At 36.0% G+C, this 19,380-nt stretch overlaps 1 protein-coding gene across 5 annotated transcripts in view; it reads right to left on the bottom strand.

Annotated features, from left to right (window-relative positions):
• Positions 1–19,380, bottom strand: part of TBC1D32 (TBC1 domain family member 32) — a 303,664-nt gene that overhangs the window by 232,757 nt on the left and 51,527 nt on the right. For all 5 annotated transcript variants that reach the window (XM_037843270.1, XM_037843266.1, XM_037843268.1 and 2 more), the window contains 3 exons: positions 16,259–16,349; positions 14,455–14,595; positions 11,621–11,713 (listed from right to left, as the gene is read on the bottom strand). In XM_037843270.1, coding sequence (XP_037699198.1) covers positions 11,621–11,713; positions 14,455–14,595; positions 16,259–16,349 — 325 coding nt within the window. The remainder of the gene's footprint in view (positions 1–11,620; positions 11,714–14,454; positions 14,596–16,258; positions 16,350–19,380) is intronic.

The following is a 19,380-nucleotide window of genomic DNA, read 5'->3' as shown; positions in this document are numbered from 1 at the left end:
GGAACTGCAGCCTAGCAAGGAATGTCCTGGGAGAAAGCCATTTTGAAACCAGAACTTGGAGCAGACGCCAGCCACGTGCCTTCCAGCTAACAGAGGTCTTCCAGAGCCATTGGCCATCTTTCAGTGAAGGTACCTGAGTTTTGATGCACTACCTTGGACACTTTATGGCCTTAAGACTGTAACTGTGTAACCAAATAAACCCCCTTTATAAAAGCCAGTCCATTTCTGGTGTTTTGCATTCTGGCAGCATTAGCAAACTAGAACACCTGGCCTTGGCATTGGGGGATTGAGAAAGCCTTCTTGGGCCAAAAGGGGAGAGAAGTGAAACAAAATAAAGTTTCAGTGGCTGAGAGATTTCAAATAGAGTTGAAATAACCTATTCTAGAGGTTATTCTTATGCATTATATAGATACCATTTGTAGTTATTAGTGTATTGGAATAGCTAGAAGGAAATACCTGAAACTGTTGAACTGTAATCCAGTAGCCTTGATTCGTGAAGATGATTACATAATATATAGCTCTTAAGGTGTGACTGTGTGTGATTACGAAAATCTTGCAAATGACACTCTCCTTATCCAGTGTATGGACAGATGAGTAAGGAAACAAAGGAAAAATAAATAAATAATGGGGGGGGGTAAGGAGTTTGGGATGCTTTTGGTGTTCTTTTTATTTTTATTTTTATTCTTATTTTTATTTTTTTTATTTTTTTGGAATAATGAGAATATTCAAAAATTGATTGTGGTGACAAATGCACAACTATATGATGATATTGAGAACCACTGATTGTATACTTTGGATGATTATCTGGTATGTGAATATATCTCAATAACTGCATTAAAAAAGACATCATATCAATACTTGATTTAAAAAATAATAAAATAAATGGGAAAAGCAATATTCTGCTTTTCTCCAGATAAGAAACCCTGTTTGCAATGAGATATAGTATTGATGAGTATACGGTCATTAATTCATTCAATCATCTCCTACTTATTGAGCGTCTACCATGTGCCAGACATGTACTAGGTACGGCACATAGAGAAGTAAATAAAATAAAAACATTCAACTTCATGGTAAACTAAGTCATTAACAAGCAATCATAGCATAGGATGATTTTTATGATAAAGGAAGCATGGTATACTGTAGGAGCATATGGCAAGGAGACGTAACCAAGTATTTTATACATGTAAAAGCTGTAAAGGCATAAAAAAGTTGAGAACCAATATTGGGATTAATAGATCATTATAATTGTATTGATGATTCCTAACAATTGATAGATGTATTATAGCATGAAGATATGGCCCAGACCACTTTTTTCTTGAGATCATCTCAGAATTCCTGTCAGCATTTCTAGGGTAGCTACCAGTTTTAGAAGACTATGATTCTGTAGATTATAGGAGTGTTTTGCTATTAAGTGCTTTACTTTGGAAATTTTTATTGATCATCAAAAGAAAGGGTGTAAAAGTTATCTTTCAAATGATTATGTTAAAACATTTCTTTCCACCCAAAGCACAAGAAATGAAAGAATAGATAAATGGGATCTCCTCAAAACTGAATACTTTTGTGCTTCAAAGGACTTTGTCAGGAAAATAAAAAGCAAGCCAACACAATGGGAGATAATGTTTGGAAACTACATTTCCGATAAGGGTTTAATATTCAGAATACATAAAGAGACCCTACAATTCAACAACAAAAGGACAAACAATTAAAAATGGACAGACATTTTTCCAAATAGGAAATACAAATGGCTCAAAAACATGAAAAGATGCTCAACTTCACTAGCCATTAGGGAAATGCAAACCAAAACTACCATGAGATATCATTTCACACCTACTAGAATGGACATTATCAAAAAAACAGAAAACTATAAGTGTTGGAGAGGATGTGGAGAAAGAGGTACACTGCTCACTGTTGGTGGCAATGTGGAATGGTGCAACCACTCTGGAAGGCAGTTTGGTGATTCCTTAGGAATCTATGTAAAAAATTGTCATATGATACAGCAATCCCATTACTAGGTATATACTCAGATGAACTGAAGGCAGGGACACAAACGGACATTTGAACATCAATGTTTATGGTGGCATTATTCACAATTGTGAAGAGATGGAAGCAGCCCAAATGTCCATCAACAAACAAGTGGATAAACAATCTGTAGTATATACATATGATGGAATATTACACAACTATAAGACAGAATAAAGTCATGAGGCGTGCAACAACATGAATGAAACTTGAAGACATTAGCCAGAAACAAAAGGACAAATACCATATGGTCTCACTAATATGAACCAACATTAATGAGCAAACTTTCAGAGTTACAGTTAAGAACACAGGTTATCAGGAGGTATAAAGAGAGTAGGTGAGCTAGTTTGAATCTATTATGTACCCCACCAAAAGCCATGATCTTTTAATCCAGTCTTGTTGGTGCAGACTTATTGTGGGTGGGATCTTTAGATTTGGTTGTTTCCATGAATATTTGACCCACCCAATCGTGGATGGGACATTTTTAGATTATTTCCATAGAGACGTGACCCATTCAGGGTGAGCCTTGATTAGTTTACTGGAGTCTTTTAGAGAGCTTAGAGCCAACAAAAATCCGGAAGCTTGGAGATGCAGACAGAAAGACATCTGGAGATGTTAAGCTAAGAGATGAAGCCAAGAATTTGCCACAGAAATGTTAAGTGAGAAGCTAGCAGTAAATACCTGAAACTATCAAACTACAACCCAGAACCCTTCAATCTTGAAGATGACTGTATAAAAATGTAGCTTATGAGGGGTGACAGTGTGACTGGGAAAGCCATATGGACCACACTTCCCTTTGTCCAGTGTATGGATGGATGAGTAGAAAAATGGGGGCAAAAAAAAAAAAAAAAGGCACCCAATGTTCTTTTTTACTTTAATTGTTCTTTTTCACTTTAATTTTTACTCTTATTATTTTTGTGTGTGTGGTAATGAAAATGTTCAAAAATTAATTTTGGTGATGAATGCACAACTATATAATGGTACTGTGAACAGGTGAATGTACGCTTTGTATGACTGCATGGTATGTGAATATATCTCAACAAAATTGAATTTAAAAAAAAAAAGAAATGCTAAGTGAGAACCTACAGACCCTTAAGGAGAAAGCCACTGGAATCAGAAGCTAAAAGCAATGCAACCTGGGAGCAAGGGACAAGCAGATGCCAGCCATGTGCCTTCCCAACTGACAGAGGTGTTCCAGGTGCCATCAACCTTTTCCTCAGAGAAGGTAGCTACCTACTGATGTTTTTATTCGGACATTTTCATGGCCCTAGAACTGTAAATTTGTGAACTAATAAACCACCATTGTAAAACCCAATCCATTTCTGGTATTTTGCATTTTGACAGCTTTAGAAACCAGAACGGTAGGGATTGAGCATTTGATGCTGAAGGAGTACAGAATGTTCAATAGGATTGATTGTAAAGATCCACAAATGGATACCACAATACTACCTGATGGTAGCACAATATTGTAAGAATAACGAACAAAGCTGAGTGTGAGTATGGCTGAAAAATGAAGGCTAGTGGCATGTAAGACACCAGAAGGAAAGATAGAGGATAAAAACTGGGACTGTATAACTTAGCGAAACCTAGAGTGGACAATGATGGTGATTAAATGTAGAAATTTAAGAAAGTTTTTACATGAGGGAGAACAAGTGAATATCAACATTACAAGGTGTTGAAAATGGAATGGTATATGGGAAAAAAAATAAAATCAATGCAAACTAGGGTCTATAGTTAATGGTAACATTGTAATGTTATTCCATTAATTGTAACAAAAGCAATATACCAAAGCTAAACGTCAACAGAGAGGGATATAAGGGAGGAGTACGGGATTCTTGTTGTTATTGCTGTTTCTCCTTTATAATGTTTTTAATACTTTATTCTTTTATTTTTCCCTATTATTTCTTTGCAGAAGAACTGGAAATGTTCTCATATAGATTGTGGTGGTAAATGCATAACTATGTGATTTTACCAAGAGCTACTGATTGTTCACTTAGGATGAACTGTATGGTGTGTGAATAAAACCGTTTAAAAAATAAACAGAAAGATACAAGTGCTGGAGAAGATGTGTAGAGAGAGATAAACCTATTCACTGTTGGTAGGGAAGTAGAACAGTACAACCCCTCTGGAGGGTAGTGTGGTGGTTCCACAGAAGGCTAAATAGGGTTACCATATGATCCTGCAACCCCATTATTTGGTATATACTTGGAAGAAGTGAAAGCAGGGACAGGAATAGGAATTGAACACTGGTGTGTATGGCAGCAGTATTCACAATTTGCAATGGATGGAGGTGGCCTGAGGGTACATCGACAGGTGAACAGAAAGGTGAACTGCAGTATATACATACAACAGAATATTAAGTAGCTACGAGAAGGAATGAAGTTGTGAGACATGCAACTAGGTGAGTGAACCTTGAGGACATTATGTTGAGTGAAATAATCCAGAAACCATAGGATAAATACTGTAAGGCCTAATATAAACTACCTATAATGAGCAAATGCTGAGTGTTCCCGTTTGCTAATGCTGCCATTATGCAAAACACCAGAAATGGACTGGCTTTTATAAAGGGGATTTATTTGGTGTGATGGTTAGGTCTGTGTGTCAACTTGGCCAGGTGATGATACCCAGCTGTCTGGTCAGGCAAGCACTGGCCTAACCATTCCTGCGAGGACGTTTGTGGCTGGTTAATAAACCAATAGGCTGGTTTATTAAACCATCAGTCAATTGGCTGCAGCTGTGACTAATGACTCAACGAAGGGTGTGTCTTCCACAATGAGAGAATGCAGTTGGCTGGATTTAATCCAACCAATCAGTTGAAGACTTTTAAGCAAGACAGATAGTGGACCTTCACTTCTTCTTCGGCACCCAGCAAAGTGTTTCCTGAGGAGTTCGTCGAAGTTGCCGGTGCGTTTCCTGAGGAGTTCATCAAACACGTTCATCAAAGATCCCAGTTCATTTCCCGAGGAGTTCGTCGAAGTTGCAGGTTTGTTTCCTGAGGAGTTCATCAAACGTCTTCATTGGAATTGCCAGTTTGCTGACTGCTCTATGGAATTTGGACTCGTGCATACCCACAGTTGCATGAGTCACTTTTATAAATCTTATATTCATAGATATCTCTCATTGATTCTGTTTCCCTAGAGAACCTTAAATAATACATTTGGTTACAAATTTAAAGTTCTAAGGCAATAAAAGTGTCCAAACTAAGGCATCAACAAGAGGATACCTTCACTGAAGGATTGTCGATGGCATCCGAAACACCTGTCAGCTGGGAAGGCACATGGCTGGCATCTGCTGGTCCTTTGCTCCCAGGTTGTGTTTCAAAATGACTTTCTTGAAAATGTCTCTGGGCGTCTGTCTTAGCTCCTCTCTCTCAGCTTCAGTGCATCCTTGTTTCTTTCTCCCAGGGCATTTCTCTTTAAGCATCTGCGGATCTTGTCTTAGCTCCTCAGGGACGAACTCTGGGCTTCATCTCTTAGCTTAGCATCTTCCAAACATCCTTCTGTCCACATCTCCAAGCATCTCTCAAGTGTCAGCAAACATCTGGGACTGTGTCAGCTCTTAGCTCTCTTAAAGGACTCCACTGAACTAATCAAGCCCCACCCTGACTAGGAGGGGTCCACATCTTCATGGAAATAACTTAATCAGAGTTCTCACCCACTGGTGAGTGAGTCACATCTCCATGGAAACACTCAATCAAAAGGTTCCAACCCACAAGATTGGATTAGAAGATCATGGTTTCTCTGGGGTCCCTAACAGTTTCAAACTGGCACACTAAGAATTGAATTCAAGAGCATAGGTTGTTAGGGTATAGAACATGGGCAGAGATTGGGCACTCAACAATGCAACAGTACAGAATGTCCAATAAGACATATTGTAAAGGTTCCTAGATTGTAAGCTATTACAGCAGTCACATGTATTCCTGAGTTTTAACTGTTATTTAACAGATGTTTGTTTGGTAAAAAATTTATATTCTCTGTAGCACACTTTCTAATTTAACTTGTATGGCTAGTTTATTTAAACAGCACAATTACATGGAATCTAGACTAGGGAAAGAGAACATGTTATTCTGTATAGATTAATGTAATGCCCCAATACATCCCAGAGTATATGGGGCAGAAAATAAAAAAGTATTTGCAATGTCCCCTTGAAAGACTGGGGGAAAATGTGGAAATATTAAACTTCTCCACCTGGGAAATTTCTGACATTTCCTGCAAGCATTAGGGACTCTTAATTTAACAGGTCAACCCTTGATCTTAAGGCTTGCCCATATGAAATTTATTCCTGCAAAGGAGAAGCTAAGCCTACTTATAATTTTGCCTAAGAGTCACCCCCAGAGAACCTCTTTTGTTGCTCAGATGTGGCCTCTCTCCCTAAGACAACTCTGCAGGTAAACTCACTGCCCTCCCCGCTACATGGGACATGATTCCCAGGGGTGTAAATCTCCCTGGCAATGTGGGATATGACTCCTAGGGATGAGCCTGGCCCTGGCACTGAGGGATTGAGAATGCCTTCTTAACCAAAAGTGGGGAAAGAAATGAAACAAAATAAGGTTTCAGTGGCTGAGAGATTTCAAATAGAGTCGAGAGGTCATTCTGGAGGTTATTCTTATGCACTATATAGATATTCCTTTTTAGTTTCCAGCGTATTAGAATAGTTAGAAGGAAATACCTGAATCTGTTGAACTGTAATCCCATAGACTTGTTCCTTGATGATGATTGTATAACTATACGTCTTTTATCATGTTACCGTGTGATTGTGACTGACACTCCCTTTATCCAGTGTATAGGTAGATGAGTAATAAAATAAAGACAAAAAATATATAAATGGGGGGGGGATAAGGAGTATGGATGTTTTGGGTATTCCTTCTTATTTTTATTTTTTTCTTTATTTTGAAGTAATGAAAATGTTCTAAAATTGATTGTGGTGATGAATGCACAATTATATGATGATACTGTGAGCCACTGATCATATATTTTGGGTGCATTATATGGTATATGAATATATCTTAATAAAATTGTATTTAAAAACAAACAAACAAAAAACAAAAAGAAAACTTTTATAGGGCTTTGGGATCAAAAATCAAAGTTAGCCCCAACTAACATTTGGAAAATCAGACTCAAGTAATCAGGAAAAATGTCAATTAAGGAAAAAATACTTAGAGAAAATGCTTTAGAGAAAAGTTCGTTATTTCAAGTTTCAAAGGCTGAGTCACCAATATGTATAAGAAAATAATGAAAAGTCAACATCCTCATTTAAATTTTGAAATTCATATTTCAGGGTATTGGAACATTTTTTTTTAACTTGTCTCATCACAGACTTCAGAACCCCAGGTATGGAATTATTTTCAAAAGTCATCAAGTTATGACCTCTTTTAATATTGATTAAAAAATCTGAGGCACAGAGCAGTTAATTAAGTCTCTCATGGTGATTCCACAACTTAGGGTCAGTTATCCCTCAGCCAGATGGTTTTCTTACCCCACTCTTCGGAGTCGTCTCCCAATGTTATGATTATCATATAAAATCTGCATGCTCTAAGAGAGTTCATGTATCTTCCAAAGGGTTTATTTTATTTTTTTTAAGTTAGGGAGAGAGCCAAACTGGATAAAAGCTATCAGCATATTCAATCCTTCTTGAGGATGCTCATTCATAAAATGTTAAAAGAAGGAAGTTGTACAGATACACCCTTATTAAAATACATATAAAAGAAAATAAAATGAATTCTAGCTATCCAGTTGTAAATTTACGTAAGTCTTTAACATATTGATGCCAGTGAAGTCAAGAGTTCTTCCAGGAAGATAACGGAATCAAATTCATTTTTTATTTTTGATGTTTTCCCATATAAGGCATATATGAATGAGTCAGCCAAAAGGGAATCTTGATAGAGAGCTAGTCTGTGAAATGCACCACGTTTATCACATGGTGATTACTTACTTATTTGGAACACTTTTTAAAGTTTTCTGCAGTCCCCAAGTTTTTCTCTTCCCTGGTTTTCCCTCCTTCCTTAAGGAAATAATTCTAAGACCCCTCCCTAAACTATCAAGAAATTGTTATCTTCCATCAGAAACACTGGGTTGAATGAAATAAGCCAGACACAAAAGGGCAAATATTGTATGATCTCGGCTGATATGAAATAATTTAAAAAAGCAAATTCATAGAGTCAGAAACTAGAATACAACACAAACAGTGAACCCTAAGTCAAACCATGGACAATACTTAACAGTACCATTATAAAAATGTGCTTTCCTCACTTGCAACAAATGTATCACACCAATGCAAGGTACTAATAATAGGGAGGCTTATGGGAATCGTGTACTTTATGCATTATTGTTTATTTTGTTCTATAAACCCACTGGACTAGACTGGACTGGAATGGGATGGAATGGAAAAAAAAGAAGGAAACTATAATTCTGGTTACCAGGGGCCAGGATAGGAGTAGGGAATGGGGAGTTAGTGCTCACATTGTACAGAGTTTCTATTTGGGGTGATGGAAAAGTTTTGGTAATGAATGGTGGTAATGGTAGTACACACTGTGAATGTAATTAACACCAATGAATTATATATTTGAATGTGATTAAAAGGGTAAATTCTATGTTGCATATATGTTACTAGTGTTTAAAAACCATAGGATGGTGCATCACAAACAGGGAACCCTAATGTAAACAGTGGACTATAGTTAATAGTATTTTTATAATAATATTCTTTCAATTGTACAATTGTAACATGTACCACAATAATTCAAGGTGTTAATAATGAGGGGGGATATGGGAACTTTGCATTTTCTGCATAATTTTTCTGTAAACCGCCAACTTCTCTAATTCAAAAAAAAAAAAAAAAAAACTCAAGAGAAAACACACAATGAGATACCAACTCACACCTACTAGAATGGCTGTTATCAAAAAAAACAGAAAATTACAAGTGCTGGAGAAGATGTGGAGAAATAAGTACACTCATTCACTTTTGGTGGGCATTTAGAATGGTGCAGCTGCTCTCGAAAGTAGTTTGGCGGTTCCTCAGGAAGCTGAGCATAGAATTGCCATATGATCCAGCTACCCCATTACTAGGTAAATACTTGGAAGAAATGAAAGCAGGGACACAAACAGACATTTACACACCGATGCTTATGGCAGCATTATTCACAACTGCCAATAGATGGAAACAACCCATATGTCTATCAACAGACAAGTGGATAAAAAAACTGTGATATATTCATATGATGGAATATTATGCAGCTGTGAGATGGAATAATGTCATGATGCATGCAACAACCTGGATGAACCCTGAGGACATCATATTGAGCAAAATAAGCCAGAAACAAAAGGACAAATACCATATGGTCTCACCAATGTGAACTAACTAAAATGAGAAAACTCTAAGAGTTAAATTTGAGAACACAGGTTATCAGGGGATAGAAAGAAGGTAGAGACTGGGCATTTAATGCTTAAGGAGTACAGAATGTTTAACAAGATTGACTGTAAAGATTCAGAAATGGATAGCACAATACTGTGTGATGGTAGCACAATACTGTAAGTATAATAAACAAAGATGAGTGTGAATATGGTTGAAAGAGGATGGCTGGGGCCATCAGAAGGAAAGAGAGAGAATAAAAACTGGGACTATATAACTAAGCAAAATCTAGAGTGGACAATGATGGTGGTTAATTGGACAAATATAAGAAAGTTTTTACATGAACAAGAACAAATGTATATCACTATTACACGGTATTAAAAATGGGATGGCATATGGAAAAAAAACAATTAATGCAAACTAGGGTCTATAGTTAACAGTAACCTGGTAATATTCTTTCTTTAATTGTAAGAAAGGCAATATACCAAAGCTAAATGTCAATAAGAGGGGGATAAAAGGGAGGGCTGTGGGATGTTTTTTTTCCTTTTCTTCTCTCTTTTCAGAAGAAATGGAAATATTCTCATAAATTGAGATGGTAAGTGCATAACTATGTGATTATACCAGGAGCCATTGATTGTACACTTAGGATGAATTGTGTGGTGTGTGAATAAATTTGTTCAAAAAAATAAACAGAAAACAAAAAGTGCTGAAGATGATGTGGAGAAAGAGGTATACCTAGTCACTACTGGTAGGGAAGTAGAATTTTGCAGCCCTTTTGGAGGGCAATGTGGTGGTTCCACAGGAAGCTAAGTATAAGGTTACTATATGATCCTGTAATGCCGTTACTAGGGATATACTCAGAAGAACTGAAAGCAGGGACACAAATAGACATTTGCACACCGATGTTTATGGTGGCATTATTCACAATTGCCAATGGATGGAAGCAGCCCAAGGGTCCGTAGACTGAGGAATGGAAGGGCAAACTGTGGTAAACACATATGATGGAATATTGTGCAGCTACAGAAAGGAAGTCATGAAGCATGCAACAAGGTGAACCTTGAGGACATTATATTGAGCAAAATAAGCCAGCAACAAAAACACAAATATTGTATGCTCTCACTAACTATATCAACTAACTATAATGCGCAAACTCTGAGAATTAAATTTGAAGCATAGGTTATCAGGAGATAGAAAGTGGGCAGCGATTTGACAATCGATGATTAAGGAGTACAGAATGTTCAACAAGGTTCACTGCAAAGGTTCGGAAATAAATGGCACAATACTGTATGATGGTAAGTGTAATTAACAAAGAGGAGTGCAAGTAGAATTGAAAGAAGGCGGCTAGAATCATGTATGTCACCAGAAGGAAAGCTAGAGAATAAAAACTGGGACTGTATAACATAACAAAACCCAGAGTGGGCAATGATGGTGGTTAATTGTATAAATATAAGAGAGTTCTTATATGAACTAGAACAAATTTATATCACTTTTACAAGATGTTAATAATAGGATGTTATATGGAAAAAAATACAATTAATGTAAACTAAGGTCTATAGTTAACAGTAATATTGTGATATTCTTTCATTAAGTGTAACAAAGGTGATATACTAAAGCTAAATGTCAATAATATGGAGATACAAGGGATATATGATTTTTTTCTTTGGAAGAAATGAAAATGTCCTCATATCGACTGTACTAGTGAATGGATTACTATATGATTATACCAAGAGCCGTTGATCGTACACTTAGGATGGATTGTATGATGTGTGAACAAAACTGTTTAAAAAAAAAAAAAAACATTTTTATAAGCCAGTCAATAGCCATACACTAGCAGGCATTTTACCAAAATCAGGAAGTTTTTAAAAGAAGACCTTGAAAAAGCCTGAAGTTTTGGATACCAACTAAAATGAAATAAACTCATCAAAAAATCGAAAGAAAAAAAAAAAGATTGCATTACTAGCTATCAATCAAACTTCCTTAAAATATTTTTTTTGGAAACATGTTGATCTCAATAAAGAACAGTATTAAAATCTCAATGAAATTAAAAGACAGTAAATTAGGAACATCTTAAAACATCGGTAAGCAAAATTAAATTGCATGGCTTACTTCTAAGACCAATGTAATTTCTTATGAGTAATACTGAACCTTAATGAAACCTATTTACTAAACTAGGTCAGTCACTCAAAACATCTAGATAATAGAATACTTAAATATTTTTAGGAGTTTTCTACTTCTCTATTAAAAACAGAAGAATTACCTGAATGTGTAGCTGATGTCATCTTTGGGCAACTTGGTGAATAATGGATAAGCTGGGTAAACAGAACAAGGAGATCTGTAAGGGATACTGAATCTTTAAAAAGGAAAAAGAAAAAAAAAAGAAAAATTAGTCACTAACTTATGCTTACAACTTAGCAAACTATAACTGAACTTCCATTCATTCGCATAATTAAGTTTTCTTAGAGACTATCATGCAATCAGGCAGAAGGGGGCAGTAATTCAAGACAGAAGATTCCAGAAGAACAAATTAGACATAGTAAGTTAAAAGATGGGGAGGTAAGTGATATAGTATTTGTTATGTGTTAATATTTACATTGAACCAATCAGCTGATATAATCCTATCATAGGAATTCTATGAATCTTACCAGATCTGTTTGAGTTTATTCAATTAGGAGCAGTAAAATTCAGTTTAATGCTTAAGTTTATTCAATTAAGAGCAGTAAAATTCAGTTTAATGCATTCATCCAGCTATACTTTAAGTCTATCCCAGGAATATTATATAGATATGTATTGGCAAACTTTTTCTGTAAAGGACCAATTAGTAAATATTTTAGGCTTTGTGGCTAATTGGTCTCTGTCACATATACTCAATTCTGCTATGGTAGCACAAAAGTAACCATAGATAATACATAAGTAAATGCCTGTGACTGTTTTCCAATAAAACGTTCTACCCACCGAACTTTGAATTTCATGTACTTTTCTCATATCATAAAATATGATTCTAATTTTCGTCAATCGTTTAAAAGTGTAAAAGTTCTTAGCTCAGAGACTGTGTCAAACAGATAGAGTCAGATATGGCTGATAATCTAAAGTTGCCAATCCTCACTATAGAAGCTCACACTAAAAGATTCTGGTGAAAGCGCATGTGACACTTAAGACAGACACTGATCTACTCAAATAAATTCTGTCTCTCAAAACAATGAGTTGTAATGTGACCTGTGATATTTGGCATGCTGAGATGTAGATGTTAAAAGCGAATATAAAATGCTAAACTACATATGATCAACATAAATTTAAGTTGAACACCTGCAATAACATCACAAGTATACATTAATCTTTCTATTTCTCTAAAGTTCAACATGATCCTATAAAATGACAGCTCTTTTATTGAAAGTCAGTTCTGTATTGAGTGTCCATTATGTCTAGATTATGCCTTGAGAAATAAAGAGAAGTACACTAAGCAGTTTATTTTCTTAAAAAATTCACAATCAACCTAACAGGAGTAAAAAGTTTTAGGCAAGTAAAACAACTAGGAAAGATTACTTAAAATGAAGACACTCTGTAGCAGTGGTTGGCAAACAATAAATAAAGGCTTTATTTATAAGGATGGCAAGAGTTTACAAGCAAGGATGGTTTTTACATTTTGAAAGGTGTATAAAATGTGTCAAGGTTCCCAAGATCATCTCCAAGTTTGATGATTCACTAGGAGGACTTAAAGGGTTCAGCATGTAGTCATACTCACAGCTATAATTTATTTCAGCAAAAGAATACAAGCAAAATCAGCAAAGGGAAAAGGCGCATGGGATGAAGTCCAGAGGAAACCAGGTGTAAGCTTGCACCAGTCACTGGAGTCATACATAACAAGTTTAATTCCTTCAATATCAAGTTAGGACAACAGGTGTTGTCAACCATTAGAGACTCCTTAGAGACTCAATGTCCATAGTTTTTACAGGGGGCTGCTCACATAGGCACTCTCTGCCTTGCCATACTAAAATTCCAGGCTCACAGAAGGAAAGCAGGTATTTAGCATAAACCACATTATTTGTACAAACAGTTTAGGCATATTTAGTCACTCTTATCAAGTCTGTGGGTGGCAGGAACACAGGTGAAGTTCAAGTTCCTAGATGCCAACCAAGGCCAACATTGTAAGCAGGCCTTTCTAAGGATAGTGATCTCAGACCTGCATTTTTAACTCTTTTTTTGCCTAAACAAACAAAAAGAAAAGATAAAGAAGAATATGCAACAGAGAATCTGAGTGGCCCACAAAGCCAAAAGTAGTTACTATCTGGCTCTTTAGAGAAAAAATTTGCCATTCCTTACCTATACTATATTCCTGGTATAGGCCTAAAGTTTTAAGGGAGATAAGAGACAATTAATAGCATTAGCTGAAATTTGATGGAGAAAGGTTTAAAAATGTGACTTAGGGTGACATAATAATATGTTGTTTGGTACAGGGTTTTATAGTTTATAAAACATTTTTCTCAAACCTCATCTCTGTGATCATCAAAAAATTCCATGAGTACAGGATGGCTAATATCACCACTCCCTTTTTATAGATAAAGAAACTGAAACAAGAAAGGTTAAGCAATTTTCCCAAAAGATCACAACTAGTTTATAGGAGAACCAGAAATTAAGTGAGGTCTTCTAGCTCTGAATCTGTCTCAGGATAAAGTATGCCCATTATTTTGAAAGGCAGAGAGAAATAAGGAAAACATTAAAAGCTAGAGAAATAGAAAAGGAAAAAAAAAAAAAAAAAAAAAAAAACTCTACATGCAGGAAGAAGTAAATACTGAAAATCAAAAAAAAAGTAGCACTTCAAGTTATATAGGCATCAATAAACTAAAAGAGATTTAGCTAATTATTCTAGTAGACCATTCATAGAAAGAGGATGACTGAATTGAATTACATATTTACCATATACACTCTATGAAAATTTGCCCCATGTCACAGTATTTTTAAGAGTTTTTTAAACTATCCATCACACTAATTTTGTGCTTAGTTCTCAGAATAATGTCTACATGACATGCCTACACAACTTATATACAATGGCAACCTTCTTATGTGAACATACCCATTTTGCCTAATTGCACTTACCCTTCCTATTCTTCAATTTTATAGGAAATAGCTTTCTGCCTTGTGTGTAGATCAATAATCTTCCTAAAAGGCACAGTGAGTGAATGAAATAAATATATTGCAATTCTTGTCCCGAGTAGTAGAAAGTTTTCTGTTTGTTTCCTTAAAAGTGAAGCAAAGAAGAACATTTATTTTAATATCATTATATTTCACAGTACCTGTCTTCATTCCCTTCTGAGCTTTAAACAAGGTAGCAATTCTATATTGGAGATGCTGTTAGTGCAAATTAAAAATATGTATCTATTTATTTCCTTAGCATTTTCTTTACAGTTTCCTAAGATCTTTTTTTATTCTTATTAGCTTAGTTGTGGGTTTACAGAACAAGCATGCATTAAATGCAGGATTCCCACAAACCTCCCTAGTTTTAACACTGTGCAATGGTGTGGGACATTTGTTACAACTGATGGAAGCACATTTTTATTAATTCTACTATTAACTACAGTCCATGATTTAACCCAGCTTCACTGTTAGTGTAGTGCAGTTTCATGGATTTTTCTAAAATTTTTATTCTATTGCCATATATACAACCCAACACTTGCCCTTTAACCACATTCAGATATATATTTCAGCATTGCTAATTACTTTCACAATATTGTGCTACCATCACCACTATTCATTACCAAAACATTCCCATCGTTCCAAATAGGAACTCTATACATTTTAAGCCTTGATCTTTTACACCTAAATATCAGAAGGAAAGCAATCATCATAAAATTTTGGAAACCTCAAAAAAGCACACTATGCATAAAGTGGCCATGATAAAGTAAATACCATAATATTGTTATCAAAAGTAACTTCAAGAGTAAATTGGAGGAGTGAGAAAGTCAACAGAAAATGTCAGTAATTTTAATTTTACCAAATAAAAGCCAATATTGTCAAAGATCATATTTATAACCATGTTTGCAAATGAAATTGGAATCTCTAAAATACTGACACCAACCAATATATGTCCTTTATTCTTTAATTGATCCATAGGCTCAAGATCTGCTGAACACTTATTTTACACAAAAGTCTGAACTATGTGCTAAAATCAAACACCCATAAGAAGAATGAAACTGGGCTTCCAATTTAGAGCATGGCAAAGAGTCTGATATGACCAGGGCACAGATAGGGCAAGTAGGAGAGACATAAGACTGGCAGGGCAGAAGGGGGGCACATCATAGAGGACTTAGCCATAAAAGGAATTTATTACAGAGACAACTGGGTAGGTATTTAAAGGTTTCAAGCAGGAGAATAACATAACATAATCAAAAATGCATTGTGGAAAACTGACTCTGATGGCAATTCATAAGGTAGACGGAAGAAGGGCAAGATTTTAAATAAGAAGACTCATTAAGAAAAGCATGTGCAAAAGCATTTGTAAAAAGAATAGAGAGGAGATTTTTTTAAAAAGTGTTTAAAGAAACGGAATCAATAGGTCTTAGTCAAGGATTACATTTGGACAGTGAAAGAATGAGAGAAGATGAGAAAATTCTCAAGTTCCTAATTTGAATATGTATGCATGGTGAATTTGTTTTCTACTTAAGGACTTCTCAAGAAAGAACAGGTATACAAGGAAAAGAAATAGTGATTTCAGTCTTTGATATTTAAAGATTGCAGTGCCCATGTAACATCTAGATGGAGATGCTAAGTAAGCATGGGTCTGGAATTCAGAAATGGAATGTGCACTTAAAAATTTCAGCATTAAATAAGAGTTATTACTAACTATTTTTATTAATAAAATGGGCAATTTTTAAAAGTATATATTAGAGAAAATGTCACTTACCACAATGCTTTGAATGTCCCAAATTTTCATCAGCTTTCATGCTCTTACAGAATTCAAAGTATTGAACACATTGTTGAACTGCTGTAGTTATCTGGTAAGATAATAAAAACTTAATTCCAGAAATTTGAAACCTACTGGTCCAAGTGTTAAAAGAAATTAGTCAAGAGTGTAAAAATGCTATGGGAAAATATTTCAGAAAACTAAAAATATTTAGAGCATATTCAGAATAGTAGCTTTCCAGGCCTCTGAAACTGCCTCCCCAATTATATTTTAATTATAGCATCATTCTGGGGAACACTAGGAAAATATTTGTGGACCAACAAATAAAATATTGGTGTCAATGGACAAAAATAGACATACATTATACATTTCACAGTGAGAGATGCAAAACCTCTGTGACCATTGCTTTAAACTCTCTTATCAATTATATCTTCAGTTCTTTTGCTTTGCCATCCTTTCTTCCCACCCAGCCAGCAAAATCTCAATTGGATCAGGCTTCATTTCTATTTCAGATACCAGATTTGCTGTAAAAAACTGCGTAATTCATTGACCCAAGTCACAATTTAAAATGACCTCCAATCTCTACTGTAGCCAGTGATTCACCTAAGTGTCTCTATTTAGCTCTTCTATTGCCCACACCAGCGAATTCAAACATTCTCCCCTTTCCTCAGCATCTCCCTACTCCCCATAGATGCCCTAACTCCTACTAAAACAGAAGCTGTCAGTGCGAAAAAGACTGAAAATTGTTACATTTAGTAACAAGAAGGCTGTAGGTGATCTTGAAAAGAAAGGTTCAGTGGAGTTTGAGGAATAAAGCCAGACTATAATGAATCAAGGAACATACAGGAACTGAAGAAGTAAAGGCAGCTAGCGTTATTTTAATTTTCTGAAAGGTTGATTCTGAAGAAAAGAAAAAATAGAGCAACAGCTAGTATAGGAGTTTTAGAATCAAAACTGAGTTCTCTTTGGGGTTGAAAGAACACAGTAATGTTTAAATGTTATTGGGGGAAGCCATCAGAGAGGAAGAGTTTGACAAAAAGAGGAGAAAAGGGAGAGCTGATTGATAAATGTACCCAAGAGATAGGATTGGCTGGACCCAGAGCACAAGTGGAAGGAAGATTTAAGATTGAGATGGGAGAGAATGAAGGTTTTGTAGATGGTGTCAAATCCATAATTACTGTGTCAGTGAAATGATGGATTTCTCCATCTCATTTATTTTTCTGGTCTTAGTTAAATGTACAGAAGAGGGAACATACCAGACCTGAGACTGATATACTTAGGAAAGGAAGCTTGCAAGTTGACCCTTGGCTGACATCTGGGAATTTGAATTTCAGGTGGGTTCCTGCTATTCCTAGAACTATGCCTAAACAGTCTGTACAAACAATGTGGTTTATGTTGAACACCTCCTTTCTTTCTGGAGTCTCGAATTTTGGTGCATGCTAGGTAGAGGGCATCCAGTGATCAGCCTCCAGTAAAAACCTGGGCACTGAGTCCCCTAATTATCTTGCCTGGATGACATTTCACAGGCATTGTCACAATTCTATGCTAGAGGAACTAAGTACATCTGTGACTGCACTGGAAATGGACTCTTGGAATTTTATACCTGGTGTCCTCCAGCCTCCATCCCATATACCTTTTCCCTTTGCTAATTTTGCTTTGTATATTTTCATGGTAATAAATCAAAACATAAGATGATATGCTGAATCCCCCTAGCAAATCACTGAAACTGAGGGTGGTCTTGGGGACCCCCTTCCCACATCTTCTCTAAATCTAAGTTTAGAGATTCAGATGCATAAAATGAAACTGCCTCCTGTGTACCTCAAACTCAATATGACCAAACCAAAAATTACCACTATCTTTTCCAACAAATGTATTCTTCCTCCTATGTTACTCATTTCCATAAATGGCATTAATCACTGAATTTTCTGAGACCTCACCCACCCCTCCCCCCATTCAAAGAGCCAAGTCCTCTGAATGCTACATTCTAAATATTGTACTTCTGAGTCCATCCATTTATCTCCATTCTCACTGACATAGCCTTAATCCATGCTTCCATCATCTTGGCTTGTGTTACTGCACAGCCTCTTAGCCATCTTTTAGCTTCAACACTTCTCCCCTAACCCTACTCAATACCTTCAATTCATTCTCCAAACTTTCTAAAATGGTTCTATTACTTCAGTATTTAAAAACACTTCAGTGGCTCACTGTAGCCTTCAGAATAAAGTCCAATCTACTAAATATGACAGATTATATGCAAAAATTCTTTATGATCTGACATCAGTTTGTCTTATACTTCTTGTCCTCCAGATGCCTTGAACACAACAAATACACCCATATACACATACCTACCCACATCTACCTATGTAAAATCAGTTCACCAAAAACCAATTAAACATGTGACCAATTAGTCAAATAACCAATTCACACACACACACACACACACGCACACACACACACACGCACAGACACACACACACAATTCACCGAATTTCTCACCAACCTATGAACCTGTTAGATTTGGAGCCGTTCAAGAATTCATACAATGCAGTGCGTCAAAGTTTAAGTATGAAGTTTAAGATTTATTAGAGGAAGAAAGCAGGTGGGAGCCAGCAGAAAAGAAGAAAAAGATAATGGCTCCCGCTCTCTATCTGAGAGCAGCATTTTTAACGAAAAAAGGAACCCACATTGGGCAGGGTGTCTGCTGTGATGTTCTGTGCCTCGACTGGGTTAGTGCTTATCTAGTTTTGGGCTGATTGGTTGCTAGAATTCTGAGCCAATATTCTTTTTAGGAAAGCAGCTGCGTTATCTAGCTAGGGAGAGTAGGCCTTTTTGGTTGTTTATTTTATGGGCATATCTGTCCTTGCCTTACCCGCCTCTGAGGGGCCACTGGAACAGCCTTGAACAGCTTTGAACAGTCTTCATTCTTTAGTTTATGGGGCACCTGTTTTCTTGTGAGATAAGCTGTGGGGCCCCTGAGTTAGAAACTCCTTTTACATGTTAGTTTCTTCTTCTGGGATCTAACAGAACCCAACCCAATTAAATGTCTATTTGAGCAGATTTCACATTTGCAACAAACTCAACATTGTTGTATGCAAAAAGAACAGGCTTATGAAGCTTTCCCT

Source organism: Choloepus didactylus, chromosome 7 (assembly GCF_015220235.1).
Source record: "Choloepus didactylus isolate mChoDid1 chromosome 7, mChoDid1.pri, whole genome shotgun sequence".
NCBI lineage: Eukaryota > Metazoa > Chordata > Mammalia > Pilosa > Megalonychidae > Choloepus > Choloepus didactylus.
Note: the sequence above shows the minus strand (reverse complement) of the source record. Positions and strands in the feature narration are given on the sequence as shown.